This window comes from Sinocyclocheilus rhinocerous, unplaced genomic scaffold, assembly GCF_001515625.1.
Source record: "Sinocyclocheilus rhinocerous isolate Xijiao unplaced genomic scaffold, SAMN03320098_v1.1 scaffold534, whole genome shotgun sequence".
Classification (NCBI taxonomy): Eukaryota; Metazoa; Chordata; class Actinopteri; order Cypriniformes; family Cyprinidae; genus Sinocyclocheilus; species Sinocyclocheilus rhinocerous.
This window is the reverse complement of record NW_015646352.1, coordinates 3,251,372-3,274,746: the sequence shown is the minus strand read 5'-3', so window position 1 is coordinate 3,274,746 and position 23,375 is coordinate 3,251,372. Positions and strand designations below refer to the sequence as shown.

At 34.4% G+C, this 23,375-nt stretch overlaps 1 protein-coding gene across 1 annotated transcript in view; it reads left to right on the top strand.

The window, feature by feature from the left end:
- The window catches only part of LOC107707416 (cytosolic carboxypeptidase 4-like), a 170,948-nt gene that overhangs the window by 81,355 nt on the left and 66,218 nt on the right, over positions 1 to 23,375 (top strand). The window contains exons 16-19 of the mRNA XM_016511404.1: positions 281 to 368; positions 522 to 651; positions 1,180 to 1,333; positions 13,950 to 14,130. Of these exons, the coding sequence (XP_016366890.1) occupies positions 281 to 368; positions 522 to 651; positions 1,180 to 1,333; positions 13,950 to 14,130 (553 nt within the window). The remainder of the gene's footprint in view (positions 1 to 280; positions 369 to 521; positions 652 to 1,179; positions 1,334 to 13,949; positions 14,131 to 23,375) is intronic.

The following is a 23,375-nucleotide window of genomic DNA, read 5'->3' as shown; positions in this document are numbered from 1 at the left end:
ATAAATGTCTTTACTGTCAATTTTGTTCAATTTAATGCATCCTTGCTAGGGTTGCAAAGGGGTGGAAAATTTCCGGTAAGATTCCGGAAACTTTCCAAAAATCCCCAAAATGATATTTTATAAGCAATTTGGCATTGCCATACTAAAATCATACACTCTATAGGTGTTGGTGATTGATATTGTGCCAAAGCTAACAACCTGCATGTTTAGCAATTACAGAATGACCTTTAAATGACTGAATGTTTGACTTGGTTCATAACTGTATTGTGGGATGTTTCAGGCATGCAGCCTGTGCTGTATTCTGTGAGGGAGGCGCTGGAGGGCAGACCACACTGGGTGCGAACAGGCTCTGAGATCTGCTATTACAGGTATTGCGCTTCCTTTATTTCACTTCAGGTCTTTACATTTAACCTCACATTATTTCACTTTGCCTCACTTTACTGTACTTTTTCTCTATGCAGTCTATTCTTTATTCAGGATATTGCATGTATAGCATCTAATTGTGGTTTTGACTTCCACAGAAATCATTTCTGCTCTAGAAGAGGTCAAAAAAGTTATTTTTACACACTGACCTTCACGGTGACCTTTCACCATGAAGATGACGTGTGCTACTTGGCCTACCACTACCCTTATACCTACACCACCCTTCAGGTGCTTGACATGACCCACTTTGTATTAATATTAGGGCCGGGATGTCACACTTATCTCCAGAATCAATACTATCAAGATTTTTAGGTGATGAATTGATATGTTAATATGATGTGTTGATACGTTAAGGCACTAGGTTAAGTGAAATATAATGAATAGACTGTTTCATATTTGAAAGTAACATAGCAAAATGCAGTTATTGGATGGTAGGGACACTGCAGATAATGATTCATGTAAGCGTTGTTCATACATCAACTGAAAACAGACTAAAAGATCTTGGTTCATCAAAATGAAGACTGATTAAAACTAAGAAATTCATATTGTTAAATCAGGCATAGCATCCACACAGCTGACATGTTTACCTGTTGTAGCTTATTCACGTTAATTAAACATCGCTAATAAAACATTAACATTTTGGTCAATGATTTTGGCCTTCCAAAACTAGTTTTGGTTACCAAAATTTCGGTGCATCACTACTCATAATGGCTAAAGACTAAAGCAAATGTATTTACGATTTTCTATATTCTCTAGACCCATTTGAAGATGCTGGAGAAGTCTGTAGACCCACGGAAAGTTTTCTTCAGGCAACAAAACCTCTGCTATACGCTGGCGGGAAACTCCTGCTCCTTAGTCACGATCACAGCCTGCCCCACTTCCAGAGCCTGGAAACATCTGCACCAGCTGCGTAAGTCTGACACTAAAACCCGCAATGAGTCGGATTTACCCTCTTGTGTGTCGACGCACCTGTGAACTGAACGTCTGATGCTGCTTTGGGTTTGTATTCAGCAGTGAAAGTGTGTGTGTGTGTGTGTGTGCGTTCATGAGTGTGTGTGCTCGTACAGTCTGGCAGATCTTCAAGGCACATGGAGCATTTGAGCTTTGACACCTCCTGTCAGAGGAGGAGTTGAGGAGCTTCAGGGTGGGTGGATGTATGTGGGGAGGACACTGTTAGATTGGATGACAGTGCTTGACTCACTACCTGAAGCACATGTTATGCCAGAAGACAAAAAGTTAAAAGAACTAGGAGAGCATATATGGATTGAGAGGAAGTCAGTTTCAGTGGTTTTTTTTTTTTGGTAGCTGCTTCAAAGGCAAAACGTGAAATCAAAACGTAACCTTTTTACTTATATATTACCCATGTCTTGATTGTTTGATTTGTCAGTGTACGTTATTTAAAACATTTTTGTTTTCATAATATTCTATATTACCTTGCCCACGATAACACATTTTCTTTTGTGATGACATTACCAAGGCTATACTTTTTTAACCGATAATATCATTATTGATATTTTTCATGAGACACCTTTTAATGCAAGGCAAAAATACAATAAATAAAAATATAAATTAATAAAATAATATAAATAAACATTTATTTATTTATTTATTTATTTGACTCTGAGGATCCAAACCTTTTTTTCTAATCCTAATTTTTTTTTTTTGCAAAAAATAAATCAATACAAAGTAATATTTATTTATTTTAGTTTAGTTATTTTTCTATGATTTGTATTTGTTGTCTTTAAGGCACTCAGAGCATGTGAAAATCATTTTTTAAATGAAATACTAAAATCATACAATTTTGATATTTCTTTTTTAATTTAAATTTATTTTCTTTTAGGAACCCGGAGCATCTAAATATGATTTATTTATTAATTTTGTTTATTTTACTATGATTTTTATTTATTGTCTTCAAGGCACTCGGAGCATGTGAAAAGTGATATTATAATGTAATAAAAATAATACATACATATATATATATATGTATGTACATATGTTTTGCTTTTTTAAGACACTTTTTTTTGTATTTTTAATGCACCTGAAGCATCTAAACTTTTTTTTTTTTGGCAAAAATTCAATAAATAAATTGATAGATTGTCTTTTTGCCTTTATTATATAAATCCAGGTGTAAACAGATGCTTAAACACCCTTGTGTACTGACACTGATCACACTAAGCACATTTATGAAGCATCTAGCAAAAGCACTTAGTGGTGGGTTCATATCTTGAATCGGTACTCACACCCGCTCTTGCATTAGTGCTGACAGGTGTGACTGTCAGCTGCAGGTGAAACTGCAGAGATAGATGTTTCTGACTGAAGGAAGATCTAGAGGGACACACTGGGACATGCTGACCCAGCTGTGGGCCACTTCCACTGCGTTGCACGGTGCTCACCAAACCCTCATCTCCTGATGAATATGGAGGCGAGCCATCTGTAGCTTGATCCCCATAGACCGAGGCAGAGCATCTGGCTCGGTTGGGGGTAGAGGGACAGCCCGTTCCGATCGACCGACTGCTGACAGTCCCCAAGACACTCTGACGTACTGCAAAGTGACCTGCTGACAATTCCCAATGACTGTCTCACACAGTGACCTGTTCACTAACTTGGAACTTGTGCCGTTGATCAAAGACTGTTAGTTATTAATGTGTTTAAATTAGCTATGCATGAACTCTGTGGGTGTGTGTGTGTGCGTGCTCGCGCGCATTTGTGTATGTTAGCGTAATCAAATCACATATTGAAAGCACACATATGGACTTTTTTTCAAGAATTTGATGGCTAATAAAATCAGTGTCGTTGAAATGACTTCCCATAATTTTAGTTCAGGCTCTGTTTTAATTGTTTTAACAGCATTGGACTTTGAATATGACTCATATCATAGCTTTTTAAAGCCTCTGGGACTTTAGATGGTTATAACTTATTTTTAGAAAATAGATGTCTTGCTATTTTATCACCGTAATGATCTGCATATCTGCAGTTATAAAAGAAAAATTTCTAATGGAATCAAACACATTGTTGGAGTTACTTTTTAAAATTAACATGTTGCATTATTGCATTTCTCGAATAAATAAATAAATACCAGTTTCCGCTTGGGACAAAGGTAATTTGACTTTTTCTCGTGTTTGCTACTTTATCTCACAATTGAGCCTTTATTTTTTTTATTTATTTTTAAATAAATGTTTTTGTCTTTATATCTCGCAATTGCGACTATTTTTCTTAAGTGTTTTTTTATATCACAAGTATTGCATTATTTCGTACAATTGTGACTTTTCTCAAAGTGTGCTTTTATATCTTAAAATTGGAACAATAATTCTCGTATTTGAGACAATTTTTCTCAAAAGTGTGGTTTTATATCACAATTATATCATTATTTCTCACAGTTGCGACACTTCTCAAAGTGTGATTTTATATCTTACAATTGTAACTTACAATTGTAATTGTGACTATTTTTCTCAACGTTTTATTTTACATCTCATAATTATTATTTCTTGCAATTGCGACCTTTTTTACTTTGCGATTTTTATATATCACAATTGTAACATTATTTCTCACAATTGCAACAAATTTTCTCAAGGTGTGTTTTTTATATCTCACAATTGTAACATTACTTGCAATTGTGTTTTTTCTAAGTGTGACTTCATATCTCAAAATTGTATCATTATTTCTTGTAATTACGACTTTGTACTTTGTGAGACTTTGTATCTTACTGTGACTATATTTCTCATATTTGAGTCTCATAACAAGTTAACGCAACACAACACCAAATACAATTCAGTCTGAATAGAATACTGTATGCATATTTATTGTAAAACTTATTTTAGTCAAATTGAACATTAGTCAATTTGCATAATAAAACCAAACAAGTAAGCTGTATCTAATAAGAGGCCAGATCATCAAAATGTTGGTATGATATTTACGCCAATTTATGTGTAGTATTCATTTGAAAATGTAAATTAAAATACTTCTTAAATTAACAAATTAAGTTAAAATAACTTCTAGTATATTTCTGTCTAAATATGTATAGTCTGCCAAATGTGAAGAAACTCGTTTTCCCATCAGTTGACACACAGTAGTGTTGTGACAGCCGCTGCAGCAGTCAACAGCATCCAGCGAGATTCACATGGCTATGTGTAAACATCAAGCCCGAAACACACACACTCACACATGCAGGGTACCTCATCCATCTGTCGTCGTCCTGCTGAGTGTGTCGTCCCAGCTGACACCATGCCGAAACATCACAGTGCATTTCATTAATCTGAACATCCGGGCAAAAAAACCCCCCCTCCAACAGGAAAGAGCCTGTATCAGTAAATCTGACTTGCTACTAGAAGATGAATTGATTTCAGATAGATGAATTGATCAGGATTGTTCCACAAGGTGGGGCCTTTCGTATCCCTCATGAGTGAAATGCTTTTATAATAAATAGCTAAAAAAAAGTATCTCTTTTCTATCTCTGTCTATTGTTCTATCTATCGATTGTTCATTGTTTATTTTTCGTTCTATCTATTGTTTGTTTCTGTCGATCTGTCTTCCATTAATTCGTTCATTCTTTTGTTTGTTCTATCTGTCTAGGGTTCTGATCTGATTTGTCCATCCATCCATCTGTCCGTTCATTGATTCATTGATTCGTTCTATCTGTCTGTCTATCAATCTGTCTATCTATCATTTATACATTCTATCTATCTATCTATCTGTCTGTCTCTGTCATTTATACTATCTATCTGTCTGTCTGTCTGTCTGTCTGTCTGTCATTTATACATTATATCTGTCTGTCTGTCTGTCTGTCTGTCATTTATACATTATATCTGTCTGTCTGTCTGTCTGTCATTTATACATTATATCTATCTGTCTGTCTGTCTGTCTGTCATTTATACATTATATCTATCTGTCTGTCTGTCTGCCATTTATACATTATATCTATCTGTCTGTCTGTCATTTATACATTATATCTGTCTGTCTGTCATTTATACATTATATCTGTCTGTCTGTCATTTATACATTATATCTGTCTGTCTGTCTGTCTGTCATTTATACATTATATCTATCTGTCTGTCTGTCTGTCTGTCATTTATACATTATATCTATCTGTCTGTCTGTCTGCCATTTATACATTATATCTATCTGTCTGTCTGTCTGTCATTTATACATTATATCTAGCTGTCTGTCTGTCTGTCATTTATTCATTCTATCTATCTGTCTGTCTGTTTGTCATTTATACATTCTATCTATCTGTCTGTCTGTCTGTCATTTATACATTCTATCTATCTGTCTGTCATTTATACATTCTATCTATCTATCTGTCTGTCTGTCTGTCTGTCTGTCATTTATACATTCTATCTATCTGTCTGTCTGTCTGTCTATTGTGCATTTGTTCGGTCTGTCTTTCATACTGACGTCTCATATTTGAAGGCAAAATTATATTGCAACATGTATTAAGTGCAATATATTAACAGTTAAAAACATTGTCTCTCTTTGTGTTTGCTTAAAATGCATATATTTGCTATAAAAAAAATAAAAAGGCACCCGATTTATAGAAGACCCTGTGAACAATTTAAAATGAACATGCGCTTATGAGTTTAACCCTGTCCATGTGAACTGTACACATACGGCGACAATCTGTGGCAAAATGCGGCAACAAACTCTGGCATTTGCCTGTCGGAGGATTACACCTTAATTAGCACATGGGGTTTAGCACATGAGCTTTGCCTTTACACATAGTGGGATTTTCATAATCACTTTACAATTTCTCTCAGATTCGGGACTTGTGTGAACTCCCGTCCGCTGCATTATTGAATTAAAGGCCTCTGATATGATTAACTGTAATCATGGTGCCCCACATCAATCACCACAAACAAGTTAAGCCGCATTTATAAGCCATTGGTGATTATGAGGTGGTGCGGGTCACGGCTTGTTTCTGTGAGTATAAGAGTGAAAGTGACTGGACATCATTGTGGAATGAGGAAGTGTTAATATGACACATCAGACGAGCCGTGGCAGCTTTTGTTTAGTATTAAAGTTGTGCAGCTGACCAACAGAACAACATGGATTAAAGTGGCAGCAATTCAACCGGATGAACTTAACGGCTTAATTTGCAGTTGGTATTTGCATAACTCTCACAGGCTTCTAATTAAACAAATCCCTTTGATTAGCTGTACCTGTAAACAACACCAGCTTACTTTACATTTACACTTTTATGCTATTCCTTACAAAAGCAGGAGTGAAAATGTCTTGCAGCTGTCTTTAAGTAACAACGATGTCACGTTATATAAATAAAACAATTTTAGTTGGCTGTTATTTATGTGCGTTGCCTTGAGGTTTATATCACTAAACAGACTGGTTATAATTTTTTTGAATGATTTATTTGGCATGTAAATGAATACAATTAATTAAATCAAGGAAATAAATAATTAAGAAAAAAAAACATAATTAAATCTAGGAAATACTTAAAGTATAATTTTCTGTTACACATTTTAACTATAAATAATAATAATAATAGGCTACATGTATGCTTTTAGCATAAAAGTATTATATATATATAAATATTTTTAAATATTTAATTTTATTATTAATTATTATTAATTATATATTATATATATATTTATATAATATAAATATAATATATATATATATATATATATATATATATATATATATATATGGGTGTGTGTATAATAATAATAATATTATTATTATTATTATTATTATTAAATTATCCCATCTTGAGGTCAAACCGTAAACGGACATTCACATACTTTACAAAGTAAAATCAAGGTAACAGATAGACTGTTTTAGGCAATTACATGACCTTACTTGACTCAAAAACAATTCATCATGTTATATAATTACATATACATTTATTTGGCTGGGCTGTGAAAAATAATGATATGTTTTCCTGCTGTCAATTTAGAAAAGCCATTTGCGCGTGTGAAACAGAAATGCAGGGTTCTTATCTGTTAGTCACATTGCCCATGCCATGCTTACAATCAATGATAAATCCTATTTGCAATAGCTTTCTGCTTGCGTTTGACTCTGCATTAACAGAGTCTGTCCTCCATTGGCATGCATCCTGCAGCCTACATGTTTCTTTCTTCCTCTTCTTTGGATTTGAGACTTTAGTCTTTGCAACTTTACAGATCTTCTTTATGCACCAAGAGCTTGTAACACTCCAAAGAGAAAGGAAAACTTGAAATCGCATCATATGACCCCTTTAATATCGCAATCTGTGCTGTCGCTCTGTCCTGCATGTTCACATAGTCTCTTCAAATAGACATCATAACCCCCATTTCACCCGCAGTCCTCTGGACGGAATCCAGAAACTGGGCTACAGTATGTGAAAATGATGACTTCGCTGTTCAATTTTACACCATTTTTCAACTGAAATGCTGCTGGAGGATCTCTGAACCCTGATTTTCATGTGACATTTGTAAATATTAGCCTGTCATTTTATTTTAGACAGAAAGAGATTGTGAGATTTGAGGATACATTTTAGCATGTACAATTTGATTTAGCATCATTATGCTTTCATAAGATGGTTTTGATTCAATGTTTAAAAGTTATATAAATAAAAATATTTCCATTAAATAAAAAATATTGAGTATAAGTATTAAATAATATTATGAGTATACAATACTTATTACAATACTTATTATAACATTTTATATAAGAGTATTTCTATATTGTCAGTCTTTTTTAAAACTGTGATTTTTTTTTTTGTTTTTTTTTTTGAAAGCCTGGAAATAATAAATTACAATTGGAAAACTTAGGAAATTCTTATAATTCTTACAAATTTATAATGTATTTTACAGCCAATACACTTTTTGTAGTTATGATCAGTTGTAAAGTATTTAAATATTGTATATTTATATTTAATATAGTAGTTTTATTGAGTGTATTATTGATATTTTAATAATAATATATTTAATAAAAATAAAATATAAAATTAAAAAAATTAATTTGATATCCATCATATATCAATTTGCATATATTATTTTAGACAATATATTTAGTATATCATTTCGTTTTAAAGACAACTGAATTACTGTAAAATTTGTTTATCTCAACTCTTTTGGCTTTTCAATAATTTACTTAACAGCCCAACTCTATTGTTATGACTGTGTTGAAGTCATGCATAACAAGAATAAATATGTACTCATAAAATCAAGATTATGAGTCTGAATGAAGGAAGCCGTTATAAAACCAGATCATGTAGTTGTAAAATACAGATGACCTCATTGTAAAAATAGGAGGACCCCATTAAAAAAATAAAATAAAAACACACACACACACGGACACATATAACAGTGAATCCTCTTGTCACAGAAAGTATCTCCCTGCAGATCGCTTTTGGCAAAACTGTCACACTAAACAGGATTACGCTTCATAATTAACAACCCAAGAAATGAGCATGACCGAGACTCCTATGAAACACCCTTAATTAATAATAGGCTAAATTAAAAGCTGCATTTTCATAAGCTTTGCGGGGCAAATTCATCTCATGATTACAAATGGACAAGTCTGATATGTTCTAATTGGACCTGATTTGCATATACAGGAAAGGATTAGAAATTGGTTTTGATAGCTTAAGGCTGCCTTTGTACTTTACGATCAAGAGGCGGAGACTTTTTCTCCCTGGGTGTGTGTGTGTGTGTGTGTGTGTGTGTGAGTGAGTGAAGAGTGTGTTAGCACGTTCCACTGATGATTAAAAATGTATCACGCATTTGAACAAAATTTAATATCTGGCAGAAATATATGAACATTTATTTAGAGAGATAGTGTTTAATTCTAGCAACTTAGTTTGTTACTCTATTGATACTCAGTGCTAGAGTCTATGTTTAAGTGTAGGCCTAAGTTTAGGAAAATTTAAAGTATAATATTACCAGCCTAATTTGTTACTCTGTATTAAAAAGCCTCCAACCTGTGCCTTAGTCCTAGGCTTAATACAAGACCTAGATGTAGACATACACCTAGACTATGTCTGCTTCTGCAGGCATTTTAAAAGTGTGTAATACTACACACAACTTAATTTACTAGGCACTGCAGCACTTAAATTAATTAGTTAAACTGCTGAGTTTAAGTCTGGGTCTGCAGACATTTTAATGTGTGTAATGTCTTTGGGTCTAAGTCTGGTTGCACATCTGCAGACATTTAAAAAGGTGTAAAACTGAATAAATATTGTAAGTCAGGATGTAAGTCTGGGTCTAAGTTTGGTTTTATGCTTGCAGACATTTAAACGTAAAACTAACTTAATTTTTGTTTGTGTCTATGTTGGGTTCTAAGTCTGGTTGTGCATCTGCAAGCATTTTAAAATGTGCGAAACTTAGTTTTATAAGTATGGGTCTATGTCTAGTTCTACATCTGCATCTACAGTGGTGTGAAAAAGTTTTTTCTGTTTTTTTAATTGTTTGCATATTTGTCACACTTAAAAGATTCAGATCATCAAACAAATTGTAATATTACACAAAGATAACCTGAGTAAATACAATTGGTTTGATGATCTGAATCTTTTAAGTGTGACAAATATGCAAACAATTAAAAAAACAGGAAGGGGGCAAAAACTTTTTCACACCACTGTATGTCTGGATCTGGTTTTATGTCCGCAGTCATTTTTAACGTAATTGTTATGTCGGAGTCTATGGGTCTAAGTTTGGTTTTATGTCTGCAAACATTTTAAAATGTGTAAAACTAACTTAATTTTATAAGTCAGGGTGTAAATCTGATTCTAAATCTGGTTGTACATCTCCAGACATTTTGAAATCTGTAAAATGAACTTAATTTTATAAATCAGGGTGTAAAGGCCTGTTCACACCAACAATTAATAACAATAAAGATATAGTTCTAAAAATCGTTCTCAATATAAAAGATTCGCAGATATTTTTCCAGCTGATGAACGATAAAAACATTGACAGCCAATCAGAATCAATCCTGCTACAATGAGCTCGAGAATTTAAAGCAGCAGGCGAGTGTGCATTTAGAATAAACAGACGATATCATCTGCTGGTGTGGACGCTAATATAGTTATCTTTATAGTTATCGTTCCTTGTGTGAACGGGCCTTAAGTCTAGGTGTAAATCTGGTTGTATGTCTGCAGACGTTTTAAAGTGCATAAAACTACATTTTATAAATCAGGGTGTAAGTCTGGATCTAAATCTAGTTGTACGTCGTCTGCAGAAGTTTTAAAATGTGTAAAACTAACGTAATTTCATAAATCATGGTCTAAGTCTGGGTCTAAATCGGGTTGTACATCTTCAGACCTTTTAAAATGTGTAAAACTAACTTAATTTCATAAATCATGGTCTAAGTCTGGGTCTAAATCTGGTTATACATTTTCAGACCTTTTAAAATGTGTAAAACTAACTTGGATTTGTAAATCTGTAAGTCTGGGTTTATGTTTAGTTCTAGAGTACATCTGGGTGTCTGTCTGGGTCTATGTCTGGATCTAAGTCTAGTTTTATGCTTGCAGATGTTTTAAAATGTGTAAAACTCAGTTTGATAAGTCTAGGTTTATGTTTAGAACTAAGTCAGTATCTAAGTCTAGCAAGTTTGGTAAGTGTTGCAGTCTGGGTCTGCAAATAATGTAGACAACTTAGTGTAATACTACCCGCTTAATTTGTGTTGTAGTCTAAGTTGGGGTCAAGGTCGAAGTCAGAGCCTAAGTCTACGGTCTAGGTCTATGTCTATGTCTATGTGCATTTTAAAGTGTGTAATATTAGTTAATTTCTTTGCTACTGTTGATAATCAAGCAAAGTGTTGGAGTTTAGGTCTAGGTCTGTGTCTAAATCTAAGAATGCCACTCCCACCTTCTTATAAATGTAAGGACTGGGAAACATTTCATACTCCAAGGAACCCATTAAACTTGTATTTTTTTGCTCCTCATAATGTGCAGTATTATAAGCCCCAGTTTCAAAAGCCTTTCCTTTGAACGTCTTAAGTGCCGTTCAACAGAGGCACATAAACCTGGCTATTTAAACCCTGACACACACACACCACACATTCAGAAGCGAGCACGTACACGCACACACATAGGAAAGAGATAAACCAGCATGTTTTTAGGCGTTGTCAGTGGGAGGTAAGTTTGCTCAGATAGCCGCGAAGCAACAGGAGAGACAAAGGCACAAAAAGGAGATTTTTGCCCTCTCATGTTCCTCTTTCCTTTATAATTTCTGTTTTCACTTCTCTTGCTCTTTGTCTGTATACTGTTTGGGTTGAAGTCGACTGTGTGCCAAAGACTCCTCCGTACATGGAGTGAAAGCCCAGCTCTTAAAGGATTGGGCTGTATTCTTCCCACTGGGAGCGTGGGAAGACTGACTTGTGTGGTAGCGGCAAAGAGATCTAACGAAGGACTAAATTCTCTCGTAGCTTCACGAAGCACGCCCCCGTCTTTGTACACTCACTTTGCGTGTGTGGCAAACAACATATATTTTATTGGGCTTTTAACGATGTAAACATGTAAATGGGAGCCAGGCAGAAATACACATGGAATGGATATGTGGAGGTTTCTTTTCACAGACGGATAAAAATAGCTCCTTCAGCTTATTTGTGCAGTGCAGTTTGCTGTTGGATGTAGAATGGAGGAAACACAGTAGTTTATTGCACAAAAACGTTCTTTTACTGGTAAAATGGAGTAGTGACAAATTAATGCGCAAGAATTCAAGTGAGCGAGTGTGAATGCAGAGATGAAGGACAGATGGAGGGAGAGTTTAAGTGGAGAGGACAGAGGGTTTGCAGGCAGGACTTCATCAGATCAGCCGAACTTACATGTGTTGTTGTGTAAGGGTCAATATTGCGACACATTATCTAGATAAATTATATTTTATAGGGCTGTCATTTTAGCGCATTAATTTAATTAATTAGTTAGGGAAAATAATGCAATTAAAATATTTTAACGTAATTAACGCCCCATTTACCGCCACCTGCTTGGCAGTTTTAGTTTCTTATTTAGAATATCATTCATTAAAACAACAACAATAATAATAATAATAATAATAACAAATAAAGTGATAGTTCACCCAAAAATAAAAATTCTGTCATCATTTACTCTCATGTCGTTTCAAACCTATATCACTTACTTTCTTTTATGGAACATAAACAAAAATAATGAAGAATGTTTGTAACCAAGCTGATTTGGTTACCAATGACTTTCATTGTATGAACAAAAAATATTGAGATGTTTCTCAAATTATCTTTTTTTATGTTCCATAGGTTATGTTAGGCTGTTGTAGCCTAAACGGTTTTTGTAATACATTTTATGTTGATTCAAATGAAAATATTTCTTTCTAAAGCTATTTTTTTGTTATGTCTACTTGATATTTCTTTCTAATTTAACACAATAATGGCTTTTAATTATCTTTTGGGGGTATAATAATATAAATTATATTGTTTTGTTATATAAAATATATAATTATATAATAATAATAATAATAATCTATAAATAAATATATAAATATTACAGCTCATCTATAATTTTATTTGTTTATTTGTGTATTTTTATTAAGCATCCGTTTCCATGGAATATTTGTATGGATCTTGTGATATATATATATTGTGTTGCATTTACAAAAAATGTTTAACATTAATTTGAATACTTTTTTATTGGGGCTTAAAGGAAAAAAAAAGAAAGAAAGTCAAAGTTTAATCATCCCTTTATTGCCTGTTAAATTAGATAACTTTGTATGAACTTTATGATATTCATAAAAAATAACAAGCAAACAAACAAAACAAAATAAATAAAAATTATGAAAATGTTTACAGCCATTAAAAACTTCTCTTACAAATGGTTACAAACGTTTTTCTATAAGATATTAAACTGACATAAATGCAGAGATTTCTTATTTCAAAATAATTTTCTTTTCATCGTCTTTGTCTCTCCTTATTTCTCATTGACCCAAGCTGAATGCAAAATTGTAGGTCACATGCTATTCACGACGAATGTATGCCATTCATTATTATGGCAAAAGGCAGTAATAATGGCATTATCTCATTTTACGGCTTAAAAAAAGAAAAAAAAAATCATCACTCCAGCCTAATTGCATGGACGTATTCAGATTCAATTAAATACAGAAAATGAAACGGAGCTAGTGAAAGAGCGCATAAACAGAGGCCATGCAGTAACTCATTATAAAATCATCAATACCAGAATCACACAAATTAGTCGCCCCTTCTGCTGTCTTTTGCCAGGGCCATAATAGTCAAGCTAAATTAAATGTTAATGTGTTTTTGATAAGCTTTGTCCATCTCTTTTGGCTTTGTAAACTTGCTCAGCAAGGTGATGTAATTTTCCCGTCCAGATGAAACGAGTCAAGGGAGACGTCGACTGAAAATCTGACGTGGAGTAATTGCTGTGTAATGTTGTGACAGCGAAGTATCACACTGATTAGGTGGCTTTCTCCTGTTTAAAACATGAGCAATCCACAATAAAAACTACTCACTTCATGCCACAGGTTACCTTTTACAGGTATTAGCTACATAAATGTATGATTAAGCAATATGTTTATACATTAAAACCTTTTGTCTCATATTCATGTTTCTTTTAGGTAACCGGCCATGTGTGGTGCTGACAGCAAGAGTTCATCCAGGAGAGAGCAATGCCAGCTGGGTACTGAAGGGCACGCTGGAGTTCCTGTGCAGCAGTGATCCTGTAGCCGAGAGTTTGAGGGGGGCCTACATCTTCAAAATCATCCCCATGCTGAACCCTGACGGGGTCATTAATGGCAAGTATGTATATACACACACGCACACACACACACATGCTCAGTGTGCGAATGACTACATTTATTACTTTCAAAACATTGAATTTAGAAAAAATACAAGATCTTTGTGCTCTGTTTTGTTGCACAGTTTTTGAATGCAAGAATACATGGTGTGCCTTTGGCACCTTTGCTCATTCCGTGTTATTTGATCTTGGTAAGGGACCCCGAGCGCGGAACATTTGTTTGAAGACATTTGTATGTTTGTATGAAGGTGGTGCTTTAAATTTGATTTACTTCTATGGTAGGAACATCCAGTTTTATGGAATTTATGTACACCATCCATCCATCCAAAATGGATATCTCGGAATAAATTAACCAAAATGTAATATTTTATATCCAGAGTCTGATCTTAAGATCGATACTTGTTTTGATGGTTTGGTCAACACAGTATATTTATATTGGTTGACTGATTTATGTAAACATTTATTATTATTATAAATATATGTAATTAAAATATACACATAATAGGGGTGTAACGTTACACAGAAAGTCACGGTTCGGTACGTACCTCAGTTTTGTGGTCATGGTTTGATACGAGTTCGTTAATTTTTTTTGTCTTTATCTAGATAGATAGATAGATTGATTGATTGTTTTCCCTTTTCATGATTGCCCTAGGCATCTGTAAGCAGGCTATTTCTTCCTGTCTGAAAGTTCAGTCACGATCTTGTCCAACACATTAAGGCAGTCACCTTTTTGCCCTTGGAATTGAGTGCTGAAATGAAAAAGACAAATGCCAGCGTGTTTTAATCTACCGGATATCGCCATATCTCCCCTGCTGTTCCCAGCTAGATAGTATTTACATGTGTAAAACCAATACAGAGGTCAACTCTGTGGCCATCCCTATTTAAGAGCTCTCCTCCCCGGCTTATCTACACTCTATTCACAGTCAGGGAATGATCGATTCTCCTCGCGGCTTCCTCACAATTGAGGGTGACTTGATTTCCTCGCCAAGAGAGCGGGGTCTCCTCCGTTGCATGGCCTCCTCCTTATCACCAGTACAGGAGCTTCTGTATGCTGCACTATTGATCAGGCATGCTAACTGTATTAGAGAGGATGCTCAGAGAATGGAGGTGTAGATCAGTGGGCGGCGAGTTAAAGGAGACTCGCTCTTTTCATCTGAGCGAGGATTTATTCCTCCAGTGACCTCATAACAAGCGTGTGGATGATAAAGACATGATCTCCTGAAGTTATAGGCTCCAAGTCTGGAACTGTGCAATAACCAGATTGGCTTTTGTGAACTTTGTGTTATTTATGGACAAAAGAATAAGTGGGAAGTGAGGTCAAGACTCGATCTGTGTTGGTGTGTTGGTGATGTGTAATGACATTTCCAAGCTCTTAAAAGGATAATTTACTAAAAAAAATCAGATTCTGTCATTTACTCATCCTCCTGCTGTAATACCGGCACTTTTGCTCATTATTTGTTGCTTGATCATGGTGAGTGTTGTTTGCTGAGGAGCATTGTTTAAGGACTTTTGTATAAAGGTGGTACTTTTAAGTTGTATTTTGATTCTTTTTTTTTTAATAGAATTTATGTGCGGATCAGGGGGCATAATTTATTTTTTATAATTTTGTAAATCCCTCAATTTATGGTTGACTGTTTTTGAAAAGAATTTCATTTTTATTTATTATGAAATAAATTTATGAAATAAAATTATTCATATATTTTTTATTTCATAATAATTTTTTTCATGTCAGTTTTTAAAACTGAATTTTTAATTGCATTACATAAAAAAAAAAAAAAAAAAAAAAAAAAAAAACAGATATAGATTCAGATATCATGATGATGGTTTTGATGTTTTATGTTTTGCACATGCTGTAAAACAGAGACATTTCCGGAAGTGGGGTTGAGATTTGAATCTAAATAGTTATAATCACAGTTCTAAGCTCTTAAAAGGACAATTCACTAAAAATGTAAATTTCTTTGATAATTTACTAATGCTTGCGTTGTTCCCAAACCTGTATGACTTTCTTTTGTGGATAAAAAAAAAAGATATATTTTATTTTTGTCCCTGCATTGAAAATCAATAGGGTCCAATTTGTTGTTGTTTTGGACCCTTTGACTTTGACTGTAGGCTATTGACAAAAACAGTTCTGCAAACTATCTTCTTTTTTGCTTCGCTGAAGAAATACAGGTTTGTCATACAGGTTTGGAATGACATTAGGGTGAATAAATGAATTTTCATTTTCTTTCAGTCTCTTTAAGTGTCACAACGCGTGCACCAATGCAATCCCATACTCTAATTGAACCCATTCAGTGTTCGTTTTCCCATGAGCCTTCACAAATTACTGTGACAAATTTAGATTTCACTTCAACAAAGCGCAAATTCACCTTTAGGGTATTACTTCCTGTGTGGGAGGCCTTTATTAACAGTTTCAGGGCAGCTTGTTGCTTGGTGACAGGTCTGAGGTACATGGGAGATCACTTGATGCCTTTAGCGCTGATCTCACATCCTCAATAACACAGACGCTAGGTCTGTCTACATTGAAAATGATGCAGGTGCAGTCGGAAAGCAGCATTGATGTATGTATTTAGATAAATAACCTTTTAGTTTTATTCAATTTCTTACTGTTAGTGTGTTCAAAAGCTGAAAGTTTAGCAACAGAGTTCACAAATGCACTTCCATAAAGTCCACCGCACACTTAGAAAGCGGCAGAGCTCACCTTTAAGATTGGACATCTTCTAAATATGGGTACTTTCGTCAGTTTCATTTATATGGTAATGCAGTATTGCATAGATATAAATACAGCGGTGTTGCAAACCCTTTGAAATGGAAATGACAATGTGCGAAAAGGTCACATTTGCTTCCATCAAATTCATCACAGACTTTAGAATTTTCAAAGGGAAATATCCATAATGTAGGTCAAGGGGTCTGATGTTTTGTGAAACCCTGTGTCCGTTTTGAATCGAATTTTAACATGGAGGAAAAAAGTGTTTAAAAAGTAAACGTTTATGAGCTTTCATTGTGAAATGCTATTAGCATAAGCCTTTTTTCAGTACTGTTAGATAATATAATATGATTATGATTACTTCAGACTCATATTTGTGGCTTACTGGCAGTAAATTAGATAATAATCAGTTATGACTTGTTATATAGAATACTTATGCTTAAAAATTTATTTTCATCAACTTAGCCTACAGGCCATTAGCCTATTTACTTCAGAAAGCTACAGTTTGTGGCTAGTTTTACAATATATTAATTTTAAACCTCTCAAATGTGTAGAGGAACCCCTGAGAAGCATGTAGATGTACACATTTTTTGAGTTTGCTGATGAAAGGTGTGAAGTTTAGCTCTCTCTGTACCGTTTATGTAGCATGTAGCATTAGCATTCACAGAGATCTGTGTGATTCTCTTGTTGAAATTGGAAAAAGACAATCCATTGAGCAATCTTTTGTTGACTGCAACAACTGGGAGATGTGAATGTTGTGAAATTATTACAATTTCCAATACATATTTTCTGTTTTAATGTATTTTAACATGTAATTTATTCCTGCAATGGCAAAGCTGAATTTCCAGCAGCCATTACTCAAGTCTTCTGTGTCATAATGCAGCTATTGTTTGTCTAGTTTTACAACATATTCATTTTAAACTTGTCAAATGTGTACAAGAACCCCTAAGAAGCTCACAGATGTACACATTTTTTGAGTTTGCTGATAAAAGGGGTGAAGTTTAGCTCTCTCAGTGCTGTTTATGTAGCATGTAGCATTAGCATTCACAGAGATCTGTGTGATTCTCTTGTTGAAATTGGAAAAAGACAATCTTTTGTTGACTGCAGGGACTGGGAGACGTGAACGGATGCGACTTGTGACAAACAGCAGTTTGGCGTCTGGCGTTATCTTGTTGAGCGACAAGTTAGGGGGTGAGATAACAGAGCTCACTTCCTGCTCTGGCTTAGCATGGGACAAAACAAGAGGTGTGAACAGACTCCGGCGTTCTGAGGTTATGTTTTCATCTCTGGGTGTATTCATCACAGAGGCTGCTGTCAAAAGCGTCTCTTGGTAATGTCAAATAGAATTGGGTTTTCCGACATCGTGAACTCCCATACGAATTGCACATCAGCTGTACATAGCCTGCGGCGTAGTGTTCCTGATCAGCTTCGCTGCTCATACGGCTCACAATAAAAGCTGGACTGGTAAACATGAAGCATTGATAAATTCAGTGGCCCACTGGTATGTATCTGGGCTTAAATACAAGAGTTTTGTGGTTGTTAATCCATGTGTGTTAGATTTTATGGTATCTTTGTGCAATTCTTACTGCTAAATATTGACAATTCACTTTTAACTGATATACACTATTGCTCAAAAGTTTGGTGTTGGTAAGATTTTGTAATATTTTTGAAAGGAGACTATTATACTGGACAAGGCTGCATTTATTTGTTAAAAATACAGAAAAAATAACCGTTTTCTGTTATAATATGTTTTAAAATGTAAATTTATTCCTGTAATGCAAAGCTAAATTTTCAGCATCATTACTCCAGTCTTCAGTGTCACGTGATCCTTCAGAAATCATTCTAATATGCTGATTTGCTGCTAAAGAAAGATATCTTATCATTGTCATTGTTGATATTTTTGTGAAGCACAAGCTGCATTTTTTTAGGATAGATAGTTCAAAATAAGATTTATTTGAAATAAACATTTTTTTGTAACTATGTAAATGTCTTTACACTTTTAATCAATTTAATGCAGCTTTGCTGAATAAAAGTATAGAAGTAATAAAAGTAAAAAAAAAAAGTATTGACCCCAAACTTTCGAAGGGTAGTATATGTGCAACAGTGCTTTAAAGGGTTGACTTTAGCGATGCAACTTCTTAGAGAAGCTTTTAAAGTATATGCAGCAAGTTGAAAACTCTCAGAGAAGTTGCATTTCTGAATTCACACCCTTTAAATCAAAACTTTGAAGCTAAAATGCAAATTAAAGAAAAGAAAAATCCATATACACTAGTCAGCCTCACTAATCAACTAGTGGGTTGGTGGACATCTAGTCCACCAATTGTCCATATTCAAACCCTAACGAATTCACCACCTTCAACAATTTAAAGTTCCCCATTAAAAAAAAAATGTCTCATCGATTCACATTTAAAAACTGGGATGCAGGACAGTTGTATAGCAAAATAAGAGTGATTTCCAGAAATGTTTTGTTTTTTTTTTGGTTAGAAGTGACCTACTTTGAATTTGAGTGTCGTGTTTTTAGAATGTTGTAAAAGCTATAAAAAGATGTGAGACATGAGCACAACGGTCTAATACGTCCATCTAGCTCATGTTTACATAGAAACCCTTACCAAAAAGTAGTATACTTCAAGTTTATTTTATTAAGTATACTTAAGTAAAGTTCAAGTATATTTTAAGTATACTTTATGTAGCAAGTATACAAATATCAGTGTACTAGTAGTATACTTGTAAGTGTACTATTTCAATACTCCTTGGGACTAAATTGGCCCACTTTCTAGTATATAAAAGTATACTTTTAAGTATACTTTAAGTATAACAGTAGTAAACTTTGAGTACACAACTAGTTTACATCAAAATGTTTAGTTTGTACTGCAACTATACTAAAAGTGAACTTACAGTTTACTAATAAAATACTTGTAGCATTTTTAGTACACTTTGAAGTATAGTCTCAGTAAACTACTAGTTTAGTAGTTTTATACTGCAAGTATACTCGTAAGTTTTCTTTAAGTGCACTTTACATCATACTTTAAGTATACTACTATGTCCCTATTTAGGTATTAATTTGTATATATTTTGTTACATGAATATCTGAACATACAAAACATCAAAAGAACAGGGTATCTGTTTGTAAACAAAAACATTTTATTCTAGCTTCATGCATTCTTTTTTTAAACACTTGAATGTGGATAAGTTTCATAAATAAAAAATTAAGAAATAAACAACATTTTGAACAAAAAGCTGAAAAAAAGACTATGAATTGGATTCAGAATGATAATCAAAACGTAGATAGAGTCGATCAACACCCCAAAGCTTGACAGTTATTATTACCTCTTCATTGGTCGACATTACATCAACTTTACACAGTTTTGATGCTGTTTTATGTCTGATGATCGTGTTAGAATACATGTGGAAGCATCTGTTGTTTCGGTTTCTTCTTCACTTGTGTTTTTTGGAAATTCTGTACAGAAGATGTGTACTAGCGCCCCCTACCGTATAACAATGAAAACACGGATTCTAGGAACACAAGTATAGCTCAAATATATTTAGACTTTTTCTAAGTAGGCTATAAGTCAAGTATACTTAAATATAATTTTAAGTATATTTCTGAGAAGTACATAAAGCCCATTTCTGAAAAGTACATAAAAAGTAGACTAAAAGTATACTTTCCTATGTTTTAGTTTAAAAGAAGTATACTAATAGCACACTTGAATAAATTTATTTTTCGTAAGGGAAAACACCAAAAAGCAGAGCAGTGGAATGCAAAAATGCATTCTTTGTTATCTGACCTTACTTGTGACTGACTAGTCAGCTAATTGTTGAACCAGCCAACTAGTCGATTATCAAAATATGTCCTTTTGTACATTCTAGAGATTACACATGCCAGAATCAAACCTCAAATTGTCCTTTGCTAGGCGACATGGCAGACATTTTATTTTTTTTATCTTAATTTCCCACAGCCAAGTGTTTTGCATTCACCGGAGGGGACAGCTGTATCTGATTCACTGATTATTGGACATATTTGACAACTATTCCACACCTATTTTCCAGGACAGGATCAGCTTGGCATATTGCAACCATTTTGGGCAATTCGCATGAATCATCGGCCCAACGTCTGGCACGGATCAGGCTGCGCTCAGCACAGTTGAGTGGGCATCTGCCAGTGCTTTCTCTTACCGTGGCGAATAACCGGATGAGATCTCTCATAAGCCGCCAATGCGTGTGTGGGCTAACAACCCAGATATAGTGTTGGATATGAACGTGATCGGCTTGTTTGCTTGAATAAAGACTCTGTAAAACGAACCAACAAGCAAGCAGTAAATCATGCTTTGTTAGTTCAGATGCAAGATGGGGTTTAATTATGCCTGAAATTGAATCTGTTTGACCAATGTGACTAGTTGAAACTTGAAGGCTGTGATGTATAATTTTGGTTTGGAGAGTCAAGGGAACTTTAAAGGCTTTTCACCAGCCTGTCAGATCACAGAATGGTTGAAAAGGGTTTTAGAGTTAACGATCACAGCTGTCTGCCCGTACAAGCTGGGTCCGTGTACCGCACCAGCATATGTATCTTTTTACCGAGGCCTCTTTTGTGAGTGTGAGCTGGGATGCGAGCGCTTTTGAGTGTCGTGTGCTCATCCCATGGCATGTTCCAGAAAATTGGTTTTGAGAAGATGACACAACTATCCGCATTTCTGCAATGTTTGTTTAGGAAATGAGCTCTTTGAGTAGGATTCTGCATTGCGATTGGTCGATCTGACACCTTGTATTCATATAGGTATCATCAGTGTAGAAGGACTCAGTTAGGACCATTTTTTCAACCTAATGAATACAGCCAAGCACACATTTACAGTGTTGTTCCAAAAATTAGCATTTTGTCTTTCAGATATTTAGTTTTGCAACTTGGATGTGCATTTTGAATGCTTTGTCTACTTGGGCAGTTGACATAAGTCAACCGACTAGTCAAGAACTGAAGTGGGAAATGGAGTAATTTAAATGTTTTTAATTGTTTATTTATTTGCACTGTACAACAGTTAATTTTTGTCATCATTTGATAGGCAAAGTGACTGTGTACGTTTAGTATACAAGTTAGTATAAAAGTTTGTTTCCCGTTGTTTGTCTTTTTTTCCATCATTCCGGACCAATGTGAATTATTTTATATTTGCTATTTTATTTATTTATTTTTATATTTTACTTTTTATATTTTATATATTTTAATTTACTTTAATCATATTTATTTATTTATTTTTATTTAATTGTATTTTACTTTTTATGTTTTTATTTTATTATAAAATAAAAATATATATTGTTTAATATTTTAATTGTATTCATTTTTTTATTCTACTTTTTACTTTTTATGTTTTATTTTAATATAACATAAAATATAAAACATAAAAATCTAAAAAGCATCTAGAAATTTCCATTCATTTCTCAGTGATCTCAATGAGAAGTTAGTATTGTCCATTGAGGACATTCGTTGTGACTCCTTAAATTCTGGAAAAAAAAGAAATGTTATACGCAACTGTGCTATGAAAGGAAGTGCCCATAATAATATAAAGGTCTTTGAGAAAGTTTCATTGCAGCTTTCAATTGCAACTGACTAGTGATGCTAGTAAACTTTATGTAATTGAGCTAAGCTCATGGTTTTCAATGGTGTGACTCTCAATTCTCATCAACGGAACCTTACATGGATTATTTCAGAAAGAAATTTGTCATTCTTGGGTCATTTTGTTTTATCTGCAAACCTCTTATTAAATCAGAACTTTGAAGAAAATTGTCCTTGACGTTTGCAGCTAGCGTTTTCAGCTCCATAACAAAGTGCCACTAAAACCTCATGTTCCATTCAGTCTGAAGTAACTTGCTGTCCATTATCAAGTTTTTCTTTTCTTGCCCATGTCCAAATGTACTCCGTCACCATGACGAGATGAGTCAGTTTCAGCTGTGTCCAGCTCCACACCGAGCACTAATTCACTTTGCAACTTTCTGCCTGTTGCTGACACTCAGGAACTCTCCGGTGACAGCTTTCAGGTAATGAAATAACCCAGCTGGGATGTTCTTTACCCCTGTCAGGGACACAGAGTACAATACTGTCACGTCAATGGAAATGATTCAGCTCCGTAAAGCGAGAGCAATGCTGTCCCCGGCAGGGTACGCTTTCTCTGGCTGTTGAAGTCTTGGGGCGTGAAGTACCCTTGCCCCTTTGCAGACAGGAAATTTGAGATAGCCTGACCCTGTTCAGCTGCTGGTGCTGACGCAGATTCTGGCTTTATTCTCAAGGTATTGGCCGCCTGGACAAACACAGCAGCTGCTGCAGAAGAGGAGGTGGGATATAATATTGTGCATGTTTCATTCTGAGGAGAAACTGGCCTTAAACTTGCTCAACTTTGCTCTATTTATTAATATATACCTAGCTACATCACATGTTAAGGTTGTATTTTGGATGTTTTGTTGATGTAATGAGTCAACCAACTATTCTCTGTGACAACTCTCTGTTTGTTTCTCTCAGCTTGTCTGTTTTCATGGATTTGCAAACTGCTGTTGTATTTTATA